General features: G+C 34.4%; 1 protein-coding gene across 1 annotated transcript; it reads left to right on the forward strand.

Annotated features, from left to right (window-relative positions):
* The first annotated feature begins 15,636 nt into the window (after nt 1-15,636).
* Nucleotides 15,637-19,899, forward strand: MGD2 (monogalactosyldiacylglycerol synthase 2). Its single transcript, XM_039033463.2, has 8 exons — nt 15,637-16,274; nt 16,957-17,129; nt 17,801-17,962; nt 18,060-18,201; nt 18,306-18,530; nt 18,643-18,705; nt 18,946-19,020; nt 19,368-19,899. The coding sequence occupies exons 1-8, from the start codon at nt 16,005-16,007 to the stop codon at nt 19,626-19,628; spliced, it is 1,371 nt and encodes a 456-aa protein (XP_038889391.1). The 5' UTR covers nt 15,637-16,004; the 3' UTR covers nt 19,629-19,899.
* The last annotated feature ends 1,109 nt before the right edge of the window (nt 19,900-21,008 follow it).

Consider the following 21,008-nt stretch of genomic DNA (forward strand, 5'->3'; position numbering starts at 1 on the left):
GTATTTTGCACAGCATAAAACAAGACAATTGAAAGAAATGAACTTCCTAGGTCATGTTAGCTTAGTTCTTCTCAACCCATTCAACTAGTTTAGCTACTCATGCGTGCTAAGAGAGTGAACAGATGTAGAAATAGAACTTCCATTGTATAAATATAAAGATGAAGTACAAAATAACAATGCAAGTATAGAATAAAGGGCCTGGTAGCAATCTCTTGCTATCAGGCTTTTACACTATTTTTCTACTCGTGCTCAAAATATAATCTCGCTCTCGCAAGAGTCGACCCGCTCTCTGCTTCTTCGCCTCAAGGTTCTCTCTTGAGTTGCCCTGAGTGATCTCCGGCGTCACCACTCTTCCCTTGCTCCACCTTAAAATGAAAGAAAACTATGAACAAAGACGTACGAACTGAAGTATGAAATCTCTAACTGCTGAACCCCTTTTCTAAAGGATGCCCTTGGTATTTATAGAGCATCCAGGGTGATAAGAAGGCTTCTCTCTCATGATTGTACAGATAGGACTGCTTTAATTTCTAACTGATGCGCCGAATAATTGTCACCAAAAAGCTGAATATACTTGTGATCTTTATCGGCTGTCAACTTAATTCGGATTCGACTTCCATCATCCCAATATGATGGGTACATCCTTGTCCGCTTCATAGTCGAGAATGATGAAGTCTGCCGGTAAAATAAATTTATCAATTAAGACCAGGACATCCTTCACCTTCCCCTCTATATGAACTAAGGACCTTTCCGCCAACTAGAGAGTCACCGTTGTGGGCGTCAACTGCCCCATGTTTAACTGTTTGAAAATTGACAGGGGCATTAAGTTGATACTAGCCCCAAGATCGCAAAGCGTTTGACCTATATATATCCCGCCAATTGAGCAGGGTATCGTGAAACTTCTGGGGTCGCGCATTTTCAGCAGAATTATGGTGTTTGACTTTTGCGTTAATGCCACCGTTGCGAACTTCCCTGTGCTCCTTTTCTTTGTCACCATGTCCTTCAAAAACTTAGCATATTTTTGCATTTGTTCAATCGCTTCAGTGAAAGAGATGTGGATATGTAGTTGTTTCAAACATTTCCATGAAGTGATGGTACTGCACTTCATCATTTTGCTTCTTCTTAAGTCTCTAAGGGAATGGTGGCAGCTGTACCTTCACGATTCCCTGTTCTATAGGCTTGGAGGTGGACACAACTTCTAGTTCCATCGTCTTATTTTCTTCTGGTTCATCTTGTGTCAACGGGGTCTTGGATTCCATCGCAACTGGAGTAGTCCTTCTTGACTTCATCTTCTCTTCCGCTATTGTCTTTCCACTTCGTAAGGTCACGACTTGACATTGCTCCTTTCCCGTATTCCCTGGGTTGCGAGGGAGCTCAGATGAACTCGGCAACGCCCCTTGTAGTCTACTTTTAAGCTCACCCACAATCTGCCCTATTTGAATATCAAGATTGTGAATAGAAGTCGCCTAATTCTGGAGTACTATTTCATTCTTCTCAATATACTTATTTAATAGGTTCTTCAGAGAGGAATATGGTGGCACTTATGAGCTATTGGCTTGATTTTGCGTTTGACCATTCATTCGGAAAAATCCTGACGACCTTTCCTTTTACGCCATAGGTTGATAACGTTATTGTTGATTTTTCCATGCGAAGTTGGGGTGGTTTTTCCACCCTGGATTGTATGTGTTAGAGAAAGGATTGTTCTTACGAAGTATACAGATTGCGGGTTCCTCGGACATTCTTCCATTGGATGCGAATCTCCATAAGTAGCACAACTTGTGCTTGTCTGCTCGATTGTGTTGACCTGCCCTCTTTGCGTTCCCGGGCTATTGATTGCGATGCCTTGTATTAGATTCATCATCACATTCATTTGATTTTGTAGGGATGCGATGGCCCCATTGTTTGCATCACCTTCTCGAATTTTTAATCGTTGATCGCTTTCCCTCCAATCTTCGTGATTCTTCAAAATGCGATCAAGGATATTTTTAGCCTCATCATACATTTTGTCAAGCAAACCTCCAGCTGCTGCCGCATTGCAGTCATCTGCGATGCAGGGTTCAAACCATGATAAAAGATTTTCATTTGGAGACAGCCAGGTAAGTCATTGTGCGGACAATCTCGCACCAGCCTCTTAAACCTCGCCCAAGCATCGCTGAGCGATTTGTCAATTTCCTATTCAAAATTTGTAATCAACTTCCTCCTTCTTGCATTCTTGATAGGGGGAAGTATTTCTTTATGAACTTCTCTACTACTTGTTCCCAAGACGTTATCTCCCTTGGTTCGAGAGAATAGGCCCATTTCCTTGCTTGGTCGCATAGTGAAAATGGGAACAACGCTAGTCGAACTTCTTCAGCTGAGATGCTTGGGAACACAAAAGTATTGCAGATTTCGATGAAACTTTGGAGATAGGTGTACGGATCCTCGCCACGCCTTCCACCAAATTGTCCGGTCGTCTGAATCATCTGCAACATAGCCGACTTCATCTCAAATCTTGATCCGTCCAAAGCTGGCCTCATGATTCCTGGGGAGAAATCATAGAGGTTGGGCGACGTATAGTCCCGGATGGATCTATTGCGGTCCTTAACTAGGAGAATGGGGTTTTCCATGATGTTGTTTGCATCTATTGCTCTATCTTTTGATTGTTCTGGCGTTCTAGGATTTCTCGCTTGCTGTTATCGGCGGTTGTCTCTCTGTCTTCCTCTAAACGTTCTTTCAATCTCTGGGTCGTAGTTGGGCTCAAGAACGTGTCCTTCGCTCATAAAACACCCGCTTCTTCCCTTACCAAAGGAGAGTCAGTGCATAGAGATCGAAAGCTGCAAAGAAAATCAAAATGTTATCGTTAGCGCAATATATACTGCCGTAGTCCCTGGCAACGACGCCAAAAACTTGATATGTTGTAAATGTGATGTGATTATGGTGTATAATTGTGATGATGATTTATGCATTGCACATGCAAGTTTTCCTAGTAAAACCCAAGTATAAATCTCACTAGGTTTCCTAGTAAGTCCAAAGTCGAATGTAGGGACTACTGAGTTACTATACGACAGTAAATTTTGATTCCTTTGCGGTGGCAAAAACAAATAAGTTGGTTGGTATTTTGTTTAAGTATAAATCCTATGCGACGGGTTCGAGTAAAGAGTTAATGAAATCAAGAATTACAATGAGTATGCGATGAACGAGTTGAGAAGGGATTTAGCTAACACTTCCTAAGATTGCATTCAAGTTATGCGATCATACTATACATACACAACAGCATGTCATCTCGCAATGCAAATGCCATAGTTCCTATTTCTAGGGCGCATACGATGTATACGATAATGTCGATAGGACTTATGTCTAAGCCTCTATTCTTGTCTATGCGATGATGAATGATGCACACATATACAAGGTGACCGCATACTATCATATCCTATTTCTAGGGTGCATGCGATGCATAATAGCAAACATAACTTATGTCTAAGTTTCTATCTCTTGCTTATGTGGTTCTAATCTGACTTTCTCAAGCCTAGATTCTAATCTAACTCTCTCAAGCCTAGATTCTTTCTTTAGACTACTCTCTCAAGTATCTCTAAAGGGTGAATGACGCATACCTAAGACAAGATGATTGCATAAAGTGAAGATCTTAGGCCATGCTCGCTAAGTACTTCTCAACCCATTCGAGAATTCAGCTACTCATGCAAAATGTGAAGAGATTGAAAAAATGTTGAGATGAGAATTCATTTTCTATAAATAAAAGTGTAGAATACAAAACAATAATAGAAAGTAGGGATAAGAAGCCAGGTAGAAATGTTTGATTCCCGTGGCTTTTAAACTGTCTTTTTACTCTACTCTGCCCAGAAGAATATCCTTGCTTTCACAAGTGTCAGCCCTCTGTCCTTCTCTAGCGCTTCCCGGAAGTCTTTTAAGCTGTCCAGGAATGTCCTCTCAGCGTCTTCTTCTCTTTGCTCGCCTCCGCCTTCTAAGTATAAGAATGACTATTACAGACTAACGACTATCTAATTTGTATATGATCTATCTTCTGTATATGGCGATCTTCTTTATCAATGTGGTCTTCGGTATTTATAGATCTCAAGATGAAGAAATTTTCTCTCTAATGATTGCAATGATGAGAGGTCATTCAATCTTCTGTCTGATGCGCCGATTAATGGTCACCGAAAAGTTGAATGTACTTGCTACAGTGTGTCGTTAACAGCTTGTCAACTAAATTCGGATTCGACTGTCATCAGCTTTCTGTTCCATCATGATTTATTATGCTTTCACCTTGTTGCGCTATCTTTATTCGGCCACCTTCTTGAGCAACTCCTCGCGAACGCATACGACGCATGACTTTGCGATTGTAATCTTTCAATGCGTGCGGACGAGAATTCTATGGATCGCAATTTAACTTGCACCTACGCATTTTTCCTACACAAAATAAGTACATTAGCTGCTTTTATGCGATGGGCGCATGTGATTGCAATATTCTCAGTTTATCGCTTTTGGACATGATTTTGTATCTTTTTATCGTCGCATTCCCACATTGTTTTACATCTTTGTGCTGTAATAACGTGTATTTCTGCCTGTTATCAATAAGACCAAATAGATAGTTGGGGACATGGTCCTGCAAGATGAATTTACTCCTCCCAATTTAGGGTTAGTAGATAGGTTGTTTTCTTAAGTACTGATTCTTGATCTTGAACAAAGGGGCCTCGCCCTCTCATGTCCAATAATAAACCTTGTCCCTCTCATGGTAGAGAGGGACAAGGTTTATTATTGGACTATAAATCAATTGTTTAACAAAGGATCAATGGTGACTTAAGGAGGAAGATGTATTTACAGTGGTAAAATGGTAATTTTGACCTAGCTTAAATACGAACAACCTGTGAAGGATCGACTTACTGATTATGGTTAAATCAAGTGGATAGAAATATATTTATAGTGAGGCGAGTGCAACCATCAAGCTATAGTGGTGTGCCTCAATGATTAAAGAATATTGATTAATTTGGAGTTCATGATCTGTAGGTTCATAAGGTCCTTCTACTAGTTCGTAAAAGATTAAACCTTGGATTAGAAGATTGAGTGAAACTGAAATGTTCAAATTTCAATTCAGGGTTTGAATTTGAAATGTTCAATTTCAGTTTAGAGTTTGGATAATTATATTTGATATAAATAACATTTAAATTTGTTGAAATTAAATATAAATGGAAGTTTAAGATATTTAAATGTTGATTTAAATATTGATTACATGATTAGAATTCCTGTTTGAATAAGGTGTTTTATTATTTTAATATTTGATATTAAATTATTATTATTTAATTAATTAAATTTGTTTAATTAATTATTTAAATTAAATCAATTTCAAATTAAGAAATTCAATTTCAGAAATTGAATTTTTATTTATTTTAATTAAATTGAAAATTAAAACTAAATTAAATTTGAAAATTGGTTTTTTATTGGAATTTTCCCATTGCTTCATCCTTAAGTGGATTATTCCAAATTTTAACACCTAGCCCACTTTCTAAGTGTAATTTGAAATGTCAAATTGTTGAATGTCGAGTGCTTACATGAGTTTGTTAAATAAATACTTCAAATTCATAAATTGAAGAGGGATAATTCTGGAATTTTAAGAAATTGCTGAAGAATTCTTGAGCTACCAAACTCTCTCCAATCTATATCAAATTCCCTCTCAATTTTGAGTTTTCACCACTCATTCCAAGGCTGAGAATAGTAGAGAAGATACTCTTGGTGGTCTACTGAAGAAATTGAAGGTCAATTTTGCAGATTTAGCAAGGAACAAATGGAAATCTACAAAGGTTGTACATCTAAAACCCTATTTATTTGAAACTTATGTTTTAACAGGCTTTTGACTCAAATTAAATGCAATTAGAGTGCTCAATGATTCTGTAGCTTCTGTTTTATGCATCTTTACTCTAATAATTGGTATCAGAGCATGATTTAAGCACTCAATTAACGTTAATATGAGTTTGATGGGTGAAATTCTAGATATGTATGTTTGGTTGACTGATATGGTTTTAATTCAATTTTGGCATCAGTATTCTCTTTGATTATGTTGTTAAATTTGTAATTGGCTCTTGATTGATGAGTCTTAATATATGATTAAGGGTCTGTAATTTTATTAAAGTCAATAGAGTTGAAACTAGGTTGTAATTGAAGATTGACGCAAGCAAACTCAGCTGGAAAAATTGCAGAAGAAGCCACTGCCAGTCAGCATCGCAACGCTACTCATACAGTGTTACAATGTTGTTCTTCCTGAAGCCCAAGGCATTGCAACACTGGGATGGAGCGTTGCAACGCTGCTCAGCCCAGCCCAGAAACGCGCACGCACGTGAATTGGTTCGCGAAAGCGGTTTGGTTTGACTGGTTCGATGGCATGGGGTCCGGTTCAACCTGCTTTGGTTCGATTAAGCCTCTTTTGGAGCTTTGGAGGGCCAGTTTGGGTGGTTCGGGTCTGGTTCATGTCAGTTCGAGCGGTCTAGAGGCTTCCTCAAGCTGTTTTTGTTTTTTTGTTTTTTTTTTGTAATAAATTAGTTTTTGCTTGCTTATGATGTCAAAGTTGGCCCATATCAATGTTGTTTAAACATTTTATGCATGTAATGTATGTTATATTTAAATTAAACATGTATATGCATATTGTATGCCATGTAGATCTAAAATCCCACCATAGGAAAGCATGTGTCATGCATTAATATATGTTATAAATTGGTTATAATATATATAGTATGCATGAATAGGGTTTCATAAGATTAATATAATTGTTATATTAATGTATGGAATGCTTAAGTATATGTTATAGTACGTCTATAATTTTATAAGAGTTATAAAATGAATTAGACATTTAAAATCTATAACAAAGATAAGATGCATGCTCACTTAGGTCTATAACAACTTGTTTTAATAGTTTAAATAGGTCGTTATCTTAAAAAACACGGTTACAAGCTCGGTCGATCTATAATCTTGTCTAAGACTAAAGGTACTTAAGTTGACAATTTACGTAACACCTCCCAACCTGGGGACTTTAGCCGATTGTTGAGCATTGTTAACCGATTTTTTGAGCATGTGTGAGCGGTGTAAGGTAATAAAATGGGTTATCACTTAGAAATCGTAGGTTAAATCCAAATATAAATGTTATATAGGTAAACCACATAGACTTAGGATGTTTCGTAGTCGAAATATACCTAAGTACAAGAGATAGCCAAATAATTAGAACACTTTAGTGGGGGTTTAATAATATATACGATATATTATTTTTAGCTCTCACGTCCCTAAGAGTTCACACCGTGAGATCCATGCTCGGCTTCGTGTCGCTTTTACCGCGATTGCTCCATTCGAAAAGTGTTTCCATGAGTCGATATCAAGGTGAATATGGAAAGTAGTTCATAGTAAGTGGGTGCAAGAAATGTGCTAGGATATCCTATGGTCTCTTCCATTAATTTGAACCGTAAGATTCTTATGTTGCGACTATTGTTGTTTTTAGGCAGCACTAGCTAGTCGTTTTTACGGCGCCTCGAAGGGTTGTAACATAGGATTCGGAGCAACCCAAACTTCAGAAATGAATAGGGTTTCTTGGTTTTGATTTGAACATTATCTCCCAATTCGGGGGAATATTCATAATGTTCTATGCAATCTGAAAATGGAGGGTCAAACTTACAAGAGTTATTAAGTGTTAGTAAGTTCTTGACCATAAACGATAACTAAATGACTATAGGAATAAGAGTTATTTTGGATATAGTATTTGGTCAAGAATGTCTTGCTTTAGTGAATGAGTATTTGACTGCCCCTCGGTAGTATCTATTTCGACTCACTAAAGCATAATTGCAAATAAATAAAGAAATATGAGTACTTTATTACTTTTGCTAAAATTGGATTCAGATGCAATTTACTCATAGAATTTGTTTATGTTTCAGCATGTCAAACTTGATTATACAATTCTTAGCCTCCGATAAGTTTAATGGAGAGGGTTATTCAAATTGAAAGTCAAACATAAACATAATACTAGTAGTTGATGATCTGAGATTCATTTTAACGGACATCCTCCTTTTCCCAATCCTAATGCAACCTGAAATGTTCGGGATATCTATGATAGATAGGTTTGGGCTAATGAAAAAGCTAGAGACTATATTTTGGCAAGTATATTTGATGTGCTTACCAAAAAGCATGAAACCATAGTCACTGCTAGACAGATCATAGGGCCATTGCAAGGGATGTTTGGACAGTCGTCCTCATCAGCACGATATGATGCTATCAAATACGTTTACAATTCACATAGAAGAAGGGGACCTTTGTTAAAGAACATGTCCTAGACATGATGGTTCATTTTAATATAGCGGAAGCAAACAGGGTTGTCATAGACGAGAAAAGTCAAGTTAGTATGATAATGAAATCTCTTTTGAAGAGTTTTCTAACCTTTCGTACAAACGCTGTAATGAACAAGATTGATTACAACTTGATGACTCTCTTGAATGAACCCCAAACTTATCAATCCTTAATGAAAAATAAAGAAAAGGAAGCAAATGTTGTTTCCTAGATGAACTTTCAAAAAGGTACTTCATCTAGTTCAAAACCCTCTAAAAAGAAGTTTGGATCTTCAAAAGATAAAAGTATCCAAATGAAGAAAAAGGAAAAAGGGAAGAAACAAATTCCTGCTACTAAGAGCAAGACAAAAGTTGCAAAAGGAAAATGTTTCCATTGTAACGTCGATGGGCATTGGAAATACAATTGCCCTAAGTATCTTGCAAAGAAGAAAGCTGAAAAGGCAAATCAAGGTAAATTCGATTTATTTGTAATATAAATGTGTTTAGTGGAAAATTTTCACTTAACCCTAGATTCGGGAGCTGCTAATCATATTTGCACTTTCTTTCAGGAAACTAGTTCCTGGAAGCAACATCAGAAAATTAAATGACTTTCAAGTTGGGAATAGGTGAAGTCATTTCAGCAGAAGTAGTGGAAGACATCAAGTTATGTTTTGGAGATTCCTACATTTTACTAGAAAATGTATATTATGTACCTAAAATGAAAAGGAAGTTAATCTATGTATCTTGTTTGCTAGAACATATGTATAAAGCCACTTTTAATGTAAATGAAGTGTTCATTAGTTCAAAAAGTGTTAAAATGTGTACAAATAAACTTGAAAATAACTTTTCTGTGTTAAAACCATCTGAGACAAAAGTCATTTTAAATATAAAGATGTTTAAAACAGCAGAAACTCAAAATAAGAAAAGAAATATTTCCCCTAACGCCTATCTTTGGCACTTAAGACTTGGTCACATAAATCTGAATAGGATTGAGAGATTGGTAAAAAAAATGACCATCTAAATCAGTTAGAAGATAGATCTTTACCTCCATGTGAATCATTTCTTGGAAAAATGTCTAAAAGTTCTTTTTCAGAAAAAGGTCTTAGAGCCAAAAAACCTCTAGAACTTATACATTCAGACCTTTGTGGTTCGATGAATGCTTTGTGGTTCGATGAATGTTAAAGCTCAGGGAGGATCTGAATATTACGTTAGTTTTATTGATGATTATTCCAGATATGGCTATGTTTACCTTATGCATAATAAGTCTGGGACTCTTGAAAAGTTCAAAGAGTATAAGACTGAGGTTGAGAACCTATGAGGTAAAAGGATTAAAACATTTCAATTAGATTGGGTGGGAGTATATGGATTTACAATTCCAAAACTATTTAGTAGAACATGGAATTCAATCCCAACTCACAGCACCTGGTACACCATAACAGAATGATGTAGCAGAAAGAAGAAATCGAACCTTGTTAGACGTGGTTCATTCAATGATGAGTTATGCCAATTTACCTCAGTCCTTTTGGGAGTATGCAGTACAAGCTGTTGTACATATACTAAACATGGTTCCCTCAAAAAGTGTTTCAAAAAAACCCTATGAATTGTGGAGAGGACGTAAAGGTAGTTACGTCACTTAGAATTTGGGGATGCCCGACACATATGTTGGTGCAAAACTCTAAGAAGTTGAAACGACGTTAAAAAAAAATATGCCTATTTGTAGGATACTCCAAAGAAACAAAAGGTGGTCTATTTTATGATCCCCAGGAAGATAAAGTATTTTATTCGACAAATGCTACATTCTTAAAAAAAATATATGCTACATTCTTAGATAAAGTATTTGTTAATTGTGGTCGATTCCATTAAAGACCCATAGTTGCACTCTTCTCATTACAAATATGTTTCTGTGTCCATGGATATAGACCAATAACAGTAAGTTAGTCCTTCATGAGTGTTTGTAACACCAGCTGGACCAAATTACCGTTTTACCCCTAGGTTACCTCTACATCCTTAGGTACTAGTGCTCCTCTAATGAACAACCTGTTTATGGTCAAACCATTAAATAGAAACTTCTCTCAGGTTGATGAGAGGGTAGGGCCTTTTGTTCAAGTCTCCAAGATACCACTTAAGTGAATACTCATCTATTTACCTTGAAGTCAAGAAGGAGTGAAATCCATCTTGTATAATTATGTTTCCAGCTACCCCTCGGTCTTATCCCCAAAATGGTAAGCATATTGAGTCAGCGAACTGGCCACTCTCACCCATACAAATAAAAGGACAATCCCTCGTGAATAGAAGTTCATAATATACTCAGGAGTTAGACTAATTTGCCTAGGTCATCCTATTGAAATAGAAACCTAACTAGTCAACGGAGTTACATCTAGTGGTTACTATTTCATGATCCGGTCTTGTGCAAACTCATTGCACAGGATACCCCCACTTGTTTCCTATACGAACGCGTTGGATCACTGGGTTTGTATTAAATTTAAAGTGGGTTGTATCCCTAGGTACCCAACCTTATCCTTATACTATAGATCCTTTAGGTTGTAATTTGAACATTTATCTCTATATGTCTCTACATACAGTACAAGACTCATAAGATAGCCTAGGATGTTAGTTTATTGGATTTTAGGGTTAATAAGACAAAATTAAATAAAACATCAATAACACTTATTGATAAAAACATTAATAATTATTTATTAATGACGGTCATTTAATTACATTCACTACGTACGAGTTTTAGGACATAAAACCCAACACTTTCTACCTCGATCAGTTTGAAGTGTCTTGATTGTTTTACCTAATGTATTCTTAACTTCAAGAGCTTTAGTGGTAAGTACGAGTTGATCCGCAGGGAGTGCGATTTGTTCGTTAAGCTAATTTCCTAACTAGAGCGCTAAATGAGGGGTTTTGGTGTGAATGAGATGAATGCGTAAAATTGAAATAAAAGGGTAAATGGAATCTAGGATAGAGGGTCTATCTAATTTCTAGAGCAAGAGAGAGTATCTTATGTAATTTCTATCATGGAAATTAATAATTAAACAAATATTCCATTATATGCATGCACGACTACCAAATCGATTCGATTTAACTAATCTCTACAAAAGCCGACAATCAATTAAATCGAAATCAATCAAACATCTTAATTATTAATTAAGGTGGGAAAGACCATACCCTAATTAAACTATATGCTCTTAATTCTATTGGGTTCTTGGCGATCATGTAGAATTAAAAATCATATGCATTAAGAATGAGGATTCAATCGCATCGATTAAATGTTAGGAAAAGCCATACTCAATTAACCAACGTATTTTTCAAGATTCAAGATTCATTGTCAAGATTCAAAATCAGTCTATAAATCTAAGCATTCACATCCAATCTTTTGCTACCGAGGTAAGTTCAAGCATAGACGAACACAAAGAAACATACGAGCTCGAAATTAACTATTGGAGACATGCAATTATGATAGGATCGTCAGTCCAACACACAAATGCAAATCTAAATTACATCAAGATTCAAAGAAAGCATATAATTGAAAAGCATCACATTTAATCACAGAAATCTCAAGAAATTAAACATAGGGACCTTGCTCAAAGAAATTAGATAGAAGCCACCTCTTAATTCATAGACAAACCAGAGATAAACATTTGATCCATCGATTACAACCCAAAATAAAAAGAAAAATTAACCTAAAGATACTGAAATCTGAAGGGAAAAGAAGAAGAATGAAGATTAACCTCGGTTTCCATCCATTCAGCATCCAAATTCAACATATTTTGACCTAAAGACGAAGAGGGATATTTATAAAATTCATCGTAGCGTTGCAACACTAGGAAGAGCATTGCAACGCTGGTGCAAATTTGAGGCTCACGCGTGAATTCAACATTTTTACATTAAAATCCATAGTGTCGAAATGCTGCACATTCTGCCTTATAGCGTTGCGCAAGCGTCAGGCGAGCGTTGCAACGCTGCATAGCGTTAGGCAAGCATCAGGCGAGCGTTGCAACTCTGTGGCAGTAATATTTTCTTAATTTTCTCTCATTTGAAGCCTAGATACTCAAATCACCTCCAAATTGCTTCAAGTTAACCTCATTCTTCACTAAATTATTAATTCTACCTCTTGATTGCTCGGTACCTACAAAATAAAACAATAATCACATAAAATCCAACAACGAGTCCGAATTAAGCTAGGAATAATAACTCTTTTTGAGAGCTATCAATATTCAATCTACGTTGCAAATTCTTTTAGTGATGCAGATTTAAGATTCATCGTTAATAGTGATTTGTCAAATTTATTAATAAATAATCAATTACTAAGGGCCTTTTTTATAACTATTTTGTTTTTTGTTTTTGTTTTTTAAAATTAAGCCTATGGACACTACTTTCACCTCCAAATTTCTTTATTTGTTATCTACTTTTCATTAATGGTTTAAAAAACCATGCCAAATTTTGAGAACTAGAAAAAGTAGCTTTTAAAAAATTGTTTTTGTTTTTTGAATTTGGCTCAGAATTGAACCATTGTACTAAAGAAAAATGCAAATCATGGTAAGAAATGTATATGATATAGACTTAATTTTTCAAAAACATAAACAAAAAACAAAATGATTACTAAACGGAGCCTAAATAATCAGTTCCTTATTGTAGACATACTGGAGAGAATTTCGATACATCCTAGAGAGAAATTTGATGTTCTCCCCTTATCGACGATATATAGTCAAAATCTCGACATTTCAAAATATCAAGAATATTTCGACAAATATCGATAAAATCAAAATCGTTCACGTACAAGCCCATGAAAAACAAGGCCCAGATCGATGTTTGCAGGCCCGTTATTGAATGAAGAAGGTGGGGAGAACTTGAAATTTATAGGAAATGGTTTGCACTAACCTCTTGAAAAACAATCTTTTATTCTCTTTAATTTTAATAATATTTTATATACTTTGTTCTAGATCCTATTTATCTATTTATTCGATTTTTTCATTTTTAAGAAATCAAAATTGAGTTGAAAGAATCCATAATTTATCCAATAAATACCTCCATCAAATCACTTCTTCTACACCACTTTCAAGTCTCAAGTTTCTTAATATTTCTCTAAAGCTCTATCTAACTTGTAGAGTTTTCTTTTTCTTTTTCTTTTTTTTTTTTTTATTTGTGTTGTATTATGTTTAATGTTATGCTTTTTATATGTCTCTTATGTTTAATGTTATGATTTTTTTATGTCCTTACAATTATGTTATGTTGGTAAGTTTAATGATATAATTTTTGTTTAATTAAAAAAATGATATAATTTTCTATCCACTTCATTTTATAATAAACAATTTACAGTTATTCTATACCTAAATATTTCATATATTTTAATTTTGTAATGAATTACCAATATTTTATATTATTTTTAACTATTTTTCTATTTCTTTTTTAAATCTATGATCTCGCATCAACATTTACACATATATTTATAATATACATCTAAAGGTTATCTTACTTTATAGAAATAGTGATTAAAAATGGTTAATTATAGTATAATTAAGCCCCAATCAAAGTCTCATTAGCTAATAATAATAATTTCCATCAATTTTCATAAAGTTTTTTTAAATTTCCATCAATATTTCTATAAAATTAAGACTTCGATATTTCTATTGACATCGATGTTTCACACTTTAATTATAGATGATAAGCATTTCACATCGATGAATATCATAGATTCAAAATTATTACACAACTTCCATCTAAATAAACTCTTATCTAAAATTTCAATTCAATCAAAATCGAAAACTATATACATATAAAATTATGTTATATGCAAACCACTTAATCATAAAGTAATTTAAGAGACATAAATTAATGGAATGAGCTATCATGTTGGTCCACAATAATGTGACTTTCATAGTTACTAACATGTCCAATTTGCCAACTTAAACAACCTTCTTTATCAGCCTTATGTAAGGTCACTGGGGCCCAAACCATATCAATCATTTGTAATTTTTGCTCTTGAGCCCTCGTATTATTGTCATATTTCTTCTTGACCCTTCTCAACTTAAGCACCCTTCTTTATAATGTATCTAAACAAAGAGGTTGATGTTTTTGTAGATGAAAAAAAATATGTTATAATATAAATGTTTTATATAATTAAAAATATATAAATATCGAAAAAAGGTTTTAAAAACAATTGTTACTCTTCTTTTAACTAGGTTAAAATACAGTTTGAGTTCACAAAAAAATTATAGTTTAATGTTATGTATAATCTTTCTCTCTTTACCACATGATTGTAGTTTTTTTTTCCTATATATATATATATATATTATTTAATTACCTTTTAATAGAAGACGCACATGCTTCTAGTTGGTGTGCTTAAAATACATGAAATGTAAATATAACTTATCCCCCACGTCCTTCTTATTCATCCTTTTTTTAATAATAAAAATGATTAGGTTATTAAAAAATTAGTACATCAATTGTACTTTATAAAAATACTATTTGTTTTGAGCTTGAACATATATATATATATATATATATATTTTAATCTCTCAAATTTTGCATCTTCAAGAGATGAAAACAAAATATATATATTGAAGCATTTTTGTCATTTAAAGAGATAAAGTATGTAGTATAGAATATGTTGTAGGTGAGACTTCGATAAAAGTTCAATCTCATAAAAACAGTTGGACCCAAGAAGACCTTTGAAGTCCATGTTGACATAAAGTGAAAAGAAGTCCTTCAACAGTGAGTTGAATATATCGAGCTTGGAACTCCTTAATCATCGTATCGAGCTAATTGCCCTCGTTGTCTAACTACCTCGACATGCCCACCTTTGATACGGTCACAAATCTCAAGCAAATGACAACCAGAAAGCCATATAAATAATAAACTCCCAACACTTGTATCAATAAGCTAATAGTTGGTGCTTTAGCCTTATGTAACACTTAATTTTATCGAAGCATCAAAGTGTGTATCGACATCGTTCAATGCAATATCTTGTATAGGTTAGCTCAATTAAGTCATAATCAAGCGAAGATTTTTCTGACGAGATTCACGCATCAGAAAAATAAAAAGAAATGGTTTTTGTTTGTATTAATTGAGAAATTGCTTAGTCATATAGTGAGCTTGAGATCATGAGGCAAGTTTTGTTTTTGGGTTTTTTTTTTTAAACTAAAAAGTTTTAAAATAATAATTTTTTGAAAATGATTAAAGAAACTCCCATAAATGTGTTTCAAAAGCAAACAGCAATTCTTCATTAACCCCAACAAAAAATATAATAATGAAGAAAAGAGAGGAAGAGAAGAGAATATCCAAAACTCAAAGGGTATGATACCAAATACGAAGAATTAAAAGGGTCGTTAGATTTAAATTATTTGTTCGTGAAGCTGAAGAAGATTCGAATCTTCCTCAACGAACATTCTTATTCTCTCAAAGCAAAATGCGAATCTGACGGCCATTAACACACCTTCCATGAATTCCCGTTTTGCATATTTCAATGGCGCCACTCTCTGCCAACTCACACATCTTCATTTCCTCATCACAACTCACTTTCCACCAATCCCTTTTTTTCTCTCCCTTTCACCCCACAATTTTCAGCGTTCAATTTCAGGGTCTTCCCCTCAATACCCTCTTCTCCATTCTTTCTCTTCCCTTTCCCCAGCCTCCTCCGCCATTGACGGCGGCCGGAGCTAAGTGGGTCTCGGTTTGATTTCCTGAAATTGTCGTTTTGTTGGTTTATTGGTTATGTCTGTCGCTACGCCGAGGTCTATTACAGAGAAAGTGTTTCAGAGGGTGGGAGGGCATTATCAATGGAGTAGTAGTAATAAAATTTGTGGGAATGATTTTAGAGAAGAGGATTATGATGATGATGATGGGACTTTGGAAATGGTTCAGATTGGAGCTGAGAGGACGAAGAATGTACTTATTTTGATGAGTGATACAGGGGGTGGCCATAGAGCCTCTGCGGAAGCCATTCGTGATGCGTTTCATATTGAATTTGGAGACGAGTACCAGGTGAATTCAAAGATTTTCCTCTTCTGGGTTTTGAGTTATTTTTTCTTTGGTTCTCTTTAGCTTTGAGTTTTTGGAATTTTTTTTTTCGTGTATCAGGTAACTTGAATAATCATATTCTGGGTTTTGAATTTTTTCTTACTTACATTTAATTCATCTTCGTTTGTTTTCTTTAGCTTTGGGATTTTTTTTTCCTCTTTTGGAATTTTTCTCTTCTGGGTTTTGAGTTTTGTCTTACTTACATTTTGCTTCATGTTCGTTTGTTCTCTTCAACTTTGTTTAATCGTGAGATTGGTTGATTATTTGCTGAAAATGTTGCTGAGCATGGTCAGTTTTGGCTTGTAATTTACCTCTGTTATTTTTTGGCCTATGTTTTACGTGGAAGTCTTGCAAACGTGCCATATATGTTTGTTCTCAATAGATCTTTGTGTATACGTGAAGATCTTGCAATTTACTCTATCTGGATTCTTGGTTACTCTGTTTTAGCCAAGTTTTGACAATTGCTTATACGGTTGGTGTTGATCAATCAAAAAGATACGCGTGTTCTGTTTTTTTCTCGTGGGAATTTTCTTCCATCTGCCAAATTTTGTTTTGTGAATCTCATTGTGAGAGAATGCTTTTCATTTTGTACAAAAAATCCATGTGAAGAGATGAGTTTTGGCTCATTCTTCTTCTTCTTCTTCAGATATTTGTGAAGGATGTTTGGAAAGAGTACACGGGTTGGCCTTTGAATGACATGGAGAGATCTTACAAGTTCATGGTAAAGCATGTTCAGCTATGGAAGGTTGCATTTCATAGTACCTCTCCTCGGTGGATTCACTCAGTCTATCTTGCTGCGATCGCCGCCTACTATGCAAAGTACATATAACATTCTCTTACGCACTTTCTCGTTCGGTTAATCTTTCCAATATATTCTCGAACTCGATACCTCTCATCCTTAACTTGTGAATTGTTAGTACAAAATGAGAAAGAAATAACATTGTGAAACGTTGAAAGGAAGACAACCATCCTTAAAACCAAAAACTCAAACGATTGTGTAATCTTTTCAATATATTTTCATACATGCTGTGGTGATTTTCTCTCTCATTTGATAGTACTCTAGTTATTAACATATTTGAATGCGCAAGTGAGCCACGGTTCAGCTCATGATTGCATTAGTTTTTATTTTTAATCTTCATTTTCGATTGACCAAAATTGATTGCATTAGTTTCGATTTTTTATCTTCATTTCAGATTGATTCGTTTATCTCAAACTCATTTCTAATTATTTTGTACACACTTGATAATAATCAAGTAACCGAGTAGAGGATGTAGAAAATTAACATTTAGTCTTACCAACTTTCTGTGTGAAAAATTAGTGGGGTGAGCCATGAGCGTAATGCAAAGAGTGAGGGTATACGATACTGAAATCACTAAAAATTAGAAGAAATCTTGCTGGAAATCTTGACTATGAAAATTTGATCTTATGAGGCTACTTATGTTGTTCATTAAATGGGGTTTCTAACTTCTTGCTGTTTTTCTTGTTTGAAGGGAAGTGGAAGCTGGTTTGATGGAGTACAAGCCAGATATTATCATCAGTGTTCATCCACTGATGCAACATATTCCTTTATGGGTTCTCAAATGGCAAGGCCTTCAGAAAAAAGTGGTGTTTGTTACAGTCATAACAGACTTAAACACCTGCCATCCGACATGGTTAGTTTCCAATTTACAATTTGATTCCCCATTTTCAACTAATGCTTGCTGATCTTTTAACTTCTTCTTACCTAACATCTGAACACTAAAAATCCAGGTTTCATCCTGGTGTAAACAGATGCTACTGCCCATCAGAGGCAGTAGCCAAGAGAGCCTTGCTTGACGGCATTGAAGAGTCCCAAGTTCGTGTCTATGGCCTACCCATCAGACCGTCCTTCGCTCGGGCAGTACTCCAGAAGGTAGATCTTTACATTTCAATACAGCAAAAACATGTAATTTTGTTTGATGGAGGTCTGATATTATGCTGTCCGTGGTTGCTTGGTTTGATTATTTGCCGTCATAGGATCAACTTAGAGAAGAACTTGAGATGGATCCAGACTTACCAGCAGTGCTTCTCATGGGAGGAGGTGAAGGGATGGGTCCTGTAAAGAAAACAGCAAAAGCTCTTGCAGAGTCCCTTTTTGATAAGGAAAATGAGAAGCCTATTGGGCAACTTGTTATTATTTGTGGAAGAAACAAAGGATTAGCCTCTTCTCTTGAAGCCTTTGAATGGAAGATCCCAGTTAAGGTCAGTTTAAAGTTATTCTTAGGGAGCTCTTTTCCTTCAAGAACTTGGTGATTGACAAAATTTTCATTGGCTTTGGACATCCATTACATCTTCTTTTCTTCCTCATTTGCAGGTGAGAGGTTTTGAAAAACAGATGGAGAAATGGATGGGTGCTTGTGACTGTATAATAACAAAAGTATGTCTTTGCTTCATTTCTTGATATGCTTCTAAAAACCTATTCTTTATGATCAAATGTATTGACCCTTGAGCTAAAACCAACTCGAGAAGATAATGTACCTTGTCATTTTACTGCCCTAGTTAAGGTTTATACATTATCCAAGTTTTCTTATAGAATTATATATCATACTGTATAAGAAATGAATTTGATTGATAAATACTTATGGTTTAATGAATCATGTTGGATTTTTGTTCATAGGCCGGTCCTGGTACAATTGCAGAAGCTTTGATTCGAGGGCTTCCGATTATTCTAAACGATTACATTCCGGGACAAGTAAGTGACTAAACTCGACATTTGCATCAAGCTTTAAGTCAGAGTTTCAGTGGCAAACACATTGCATGTCAAATCACCACTCAACCCAAAAGCTAAGTTGATGGTCGATAAATTTAATTATATCAACACTTTCAATGCTCTCCCTCGTGAGCTTAAAAAAATTGTACAAGACCCTACAAGTGATAATCAATATTTGGAAAAGACATGACATTATAGATGTTGAAACATCGAACAACTTACTTTGATACTATGTTAAATCACTGCTCAACCCAAAAATTTAAGCTAATAAGTTACAGTAAATTTAATTATATCAACACTTTTAACCATGCTAAACCATTTTTCCTTAGGAAAAAGGAAATGTTCCATATGTGGTAGACAATGGAGCTGGAGTGTTCACAAGAAGTCCCAAAGAAACAGCCAAAATTGTTGCAGAATGGTTCAGCACAAAAACAGAACAACTCCACACAATGTCTCAAAATGCTCTCAAACTAGCACAGCCCGAAGCTGTCTTTGACATTGTCCGGGACATCCACGACCTCGCCTGCCAACGCGGTCCCATGGCGCACATCCCATACATGTTGACCTCGTCATTTACAGCCTTAATTTAAATGGTTTCGTCGACGACATACTCACCATTGCCAAAACTTATTCTCCTAGAACTGCCATGTACAGTTAGCCTCCTAATATATTTTACCAATTTGTTCAAGGGATGCTACCATGATTTCCATCTTGTAAAGAGTGAAAGAAAGGTTGTGTAGGTAATGTGAATGATGTTCATGTTGTAATTTTTTTTTTTCTTTCCTTCTCTATCTCTTTCTATTTATTTTGATTGTCCAACATTTTTTGTTGGACTGCTAATGAGAAATTTTGATGACCAAAGTCATGAGTTGCTTCTAAGTCATATTACTAACCTCAATACTCAATGAATGTGACCTCATAAAAAAATAATAAAATAAATTTGTGGGATATTTATATATAAGTTATTATATAACTTTTATACTTATTAGGACTAGGAGATGTTAGTTGGATGTTTTAATACTCAACTTGTCAAATCTGAAAGAGATGTAATGTGGAAGAAATAAATCTTGTGGAAAATTTTGGCTATCTGATGTAAATTTATATTGAATCTATGGAATATTTTCAGTGACATAAGAAAATTTTTGTGAAACTTTTATATTTTACATCTCTAAATCTTCACTTGTACTAGACTTGTACGATTGTACAATAGAGAATAAATGTAAAATTTAAGGTCAAAGTAAATATTAACTTTGGATTAATTCACGTATATTCTTTCTAAGGTTGAAAATTTAAATTCTCTTACATCACTCGTTGTTTTAGAAAATGTAGCATTTAATGAAAAAAAAATTAGAAAAAAATCTCTAAATTTATAGTAATATGGTAAATTTAATTTTTAAGAAAAAATATGGTAAAATAATTGGACACGTTGTTCAAGAAAAAAATATTTTTGGTCCATAGATTTTAAAACGTTTTCTTAAATTTTGAGTTTAGTTTTAATTTAATCTTTGAATTTCAAAATTTTATATTTGAATTTTGTTTCAATATGATCCTTAAGTTTAAAGATTTATACTTTTAACATTATTTTTTTAATTAAATACCCACTTTTAGTCATTGACGTCAATGCGTGTTAATTAATTTAAAATAGCTATGAAGTAAAATTTAAAATTTAATTTTAATAATTATGAACAGTAATTAAATTTAATTAATTATAATTCTTTTAAATTCTTGTAGTACAACTAAGGGTAGAAGGATTCATACTAACAATTTCGTGATCTCGTGGTTTAGGGACAATGAAAAATTAAGGTTAGAAATGTAAATCTTAGAACTTTGGGACCAAAATGAAACAAAACTCAAATCTCAAGAACAAACTGCAACGTTTTGAAACATATGAATTAAATTGAAGCTAAATTTAAAGTTTAAGAATTAAAAGTTTAACATTTTGGAGTTTAAGAACCAATATAAACTAGATT

Source organism: Benincasa hispida, chromosome 6 (genome assembly GCF_027475165.1).
Source record: "Benincasa hispida cultivar pf3 chromosome 6, pf3_genome.v1.1, whole genome shotgun sequence".
Taxonomy (NCBI): domain Eukaryota; kingdom Viridiplantae; phylum Streptophyta; class Magnoliopsida; order Cucurbitales; family Cucurbitaceae; genus Benincasa; species Benincasa hispida.

What these genes read in the sequence shown, in the direction of transcription:
- MGD2 (XM_039033463.2), top strand. Translation starts at nt 16,005, where the DNA reads ATGTCTGTCGCTACGCCGAGGTCTATTACAGAGAAAGTGTTTCAGAGG. An exon ending in ATCGCCGCCTACTATGCAAA is followed by an intron (nt 17,130 to 17,800) that starts GTACATATAACA and finishes TCTTGTTTGAAG; the next exon opens with GGAAGTGGAAGCTGGTTTGA. An exon ending in CTCGGGCAGTACTCCAGAAG is followed by an intron (nt 18,202 to 18,305) that starts GTAGATCTTTAC and finishes TTGCCGTCATAG; the next exon opens with GATCAACTTAGAGAAGAACT.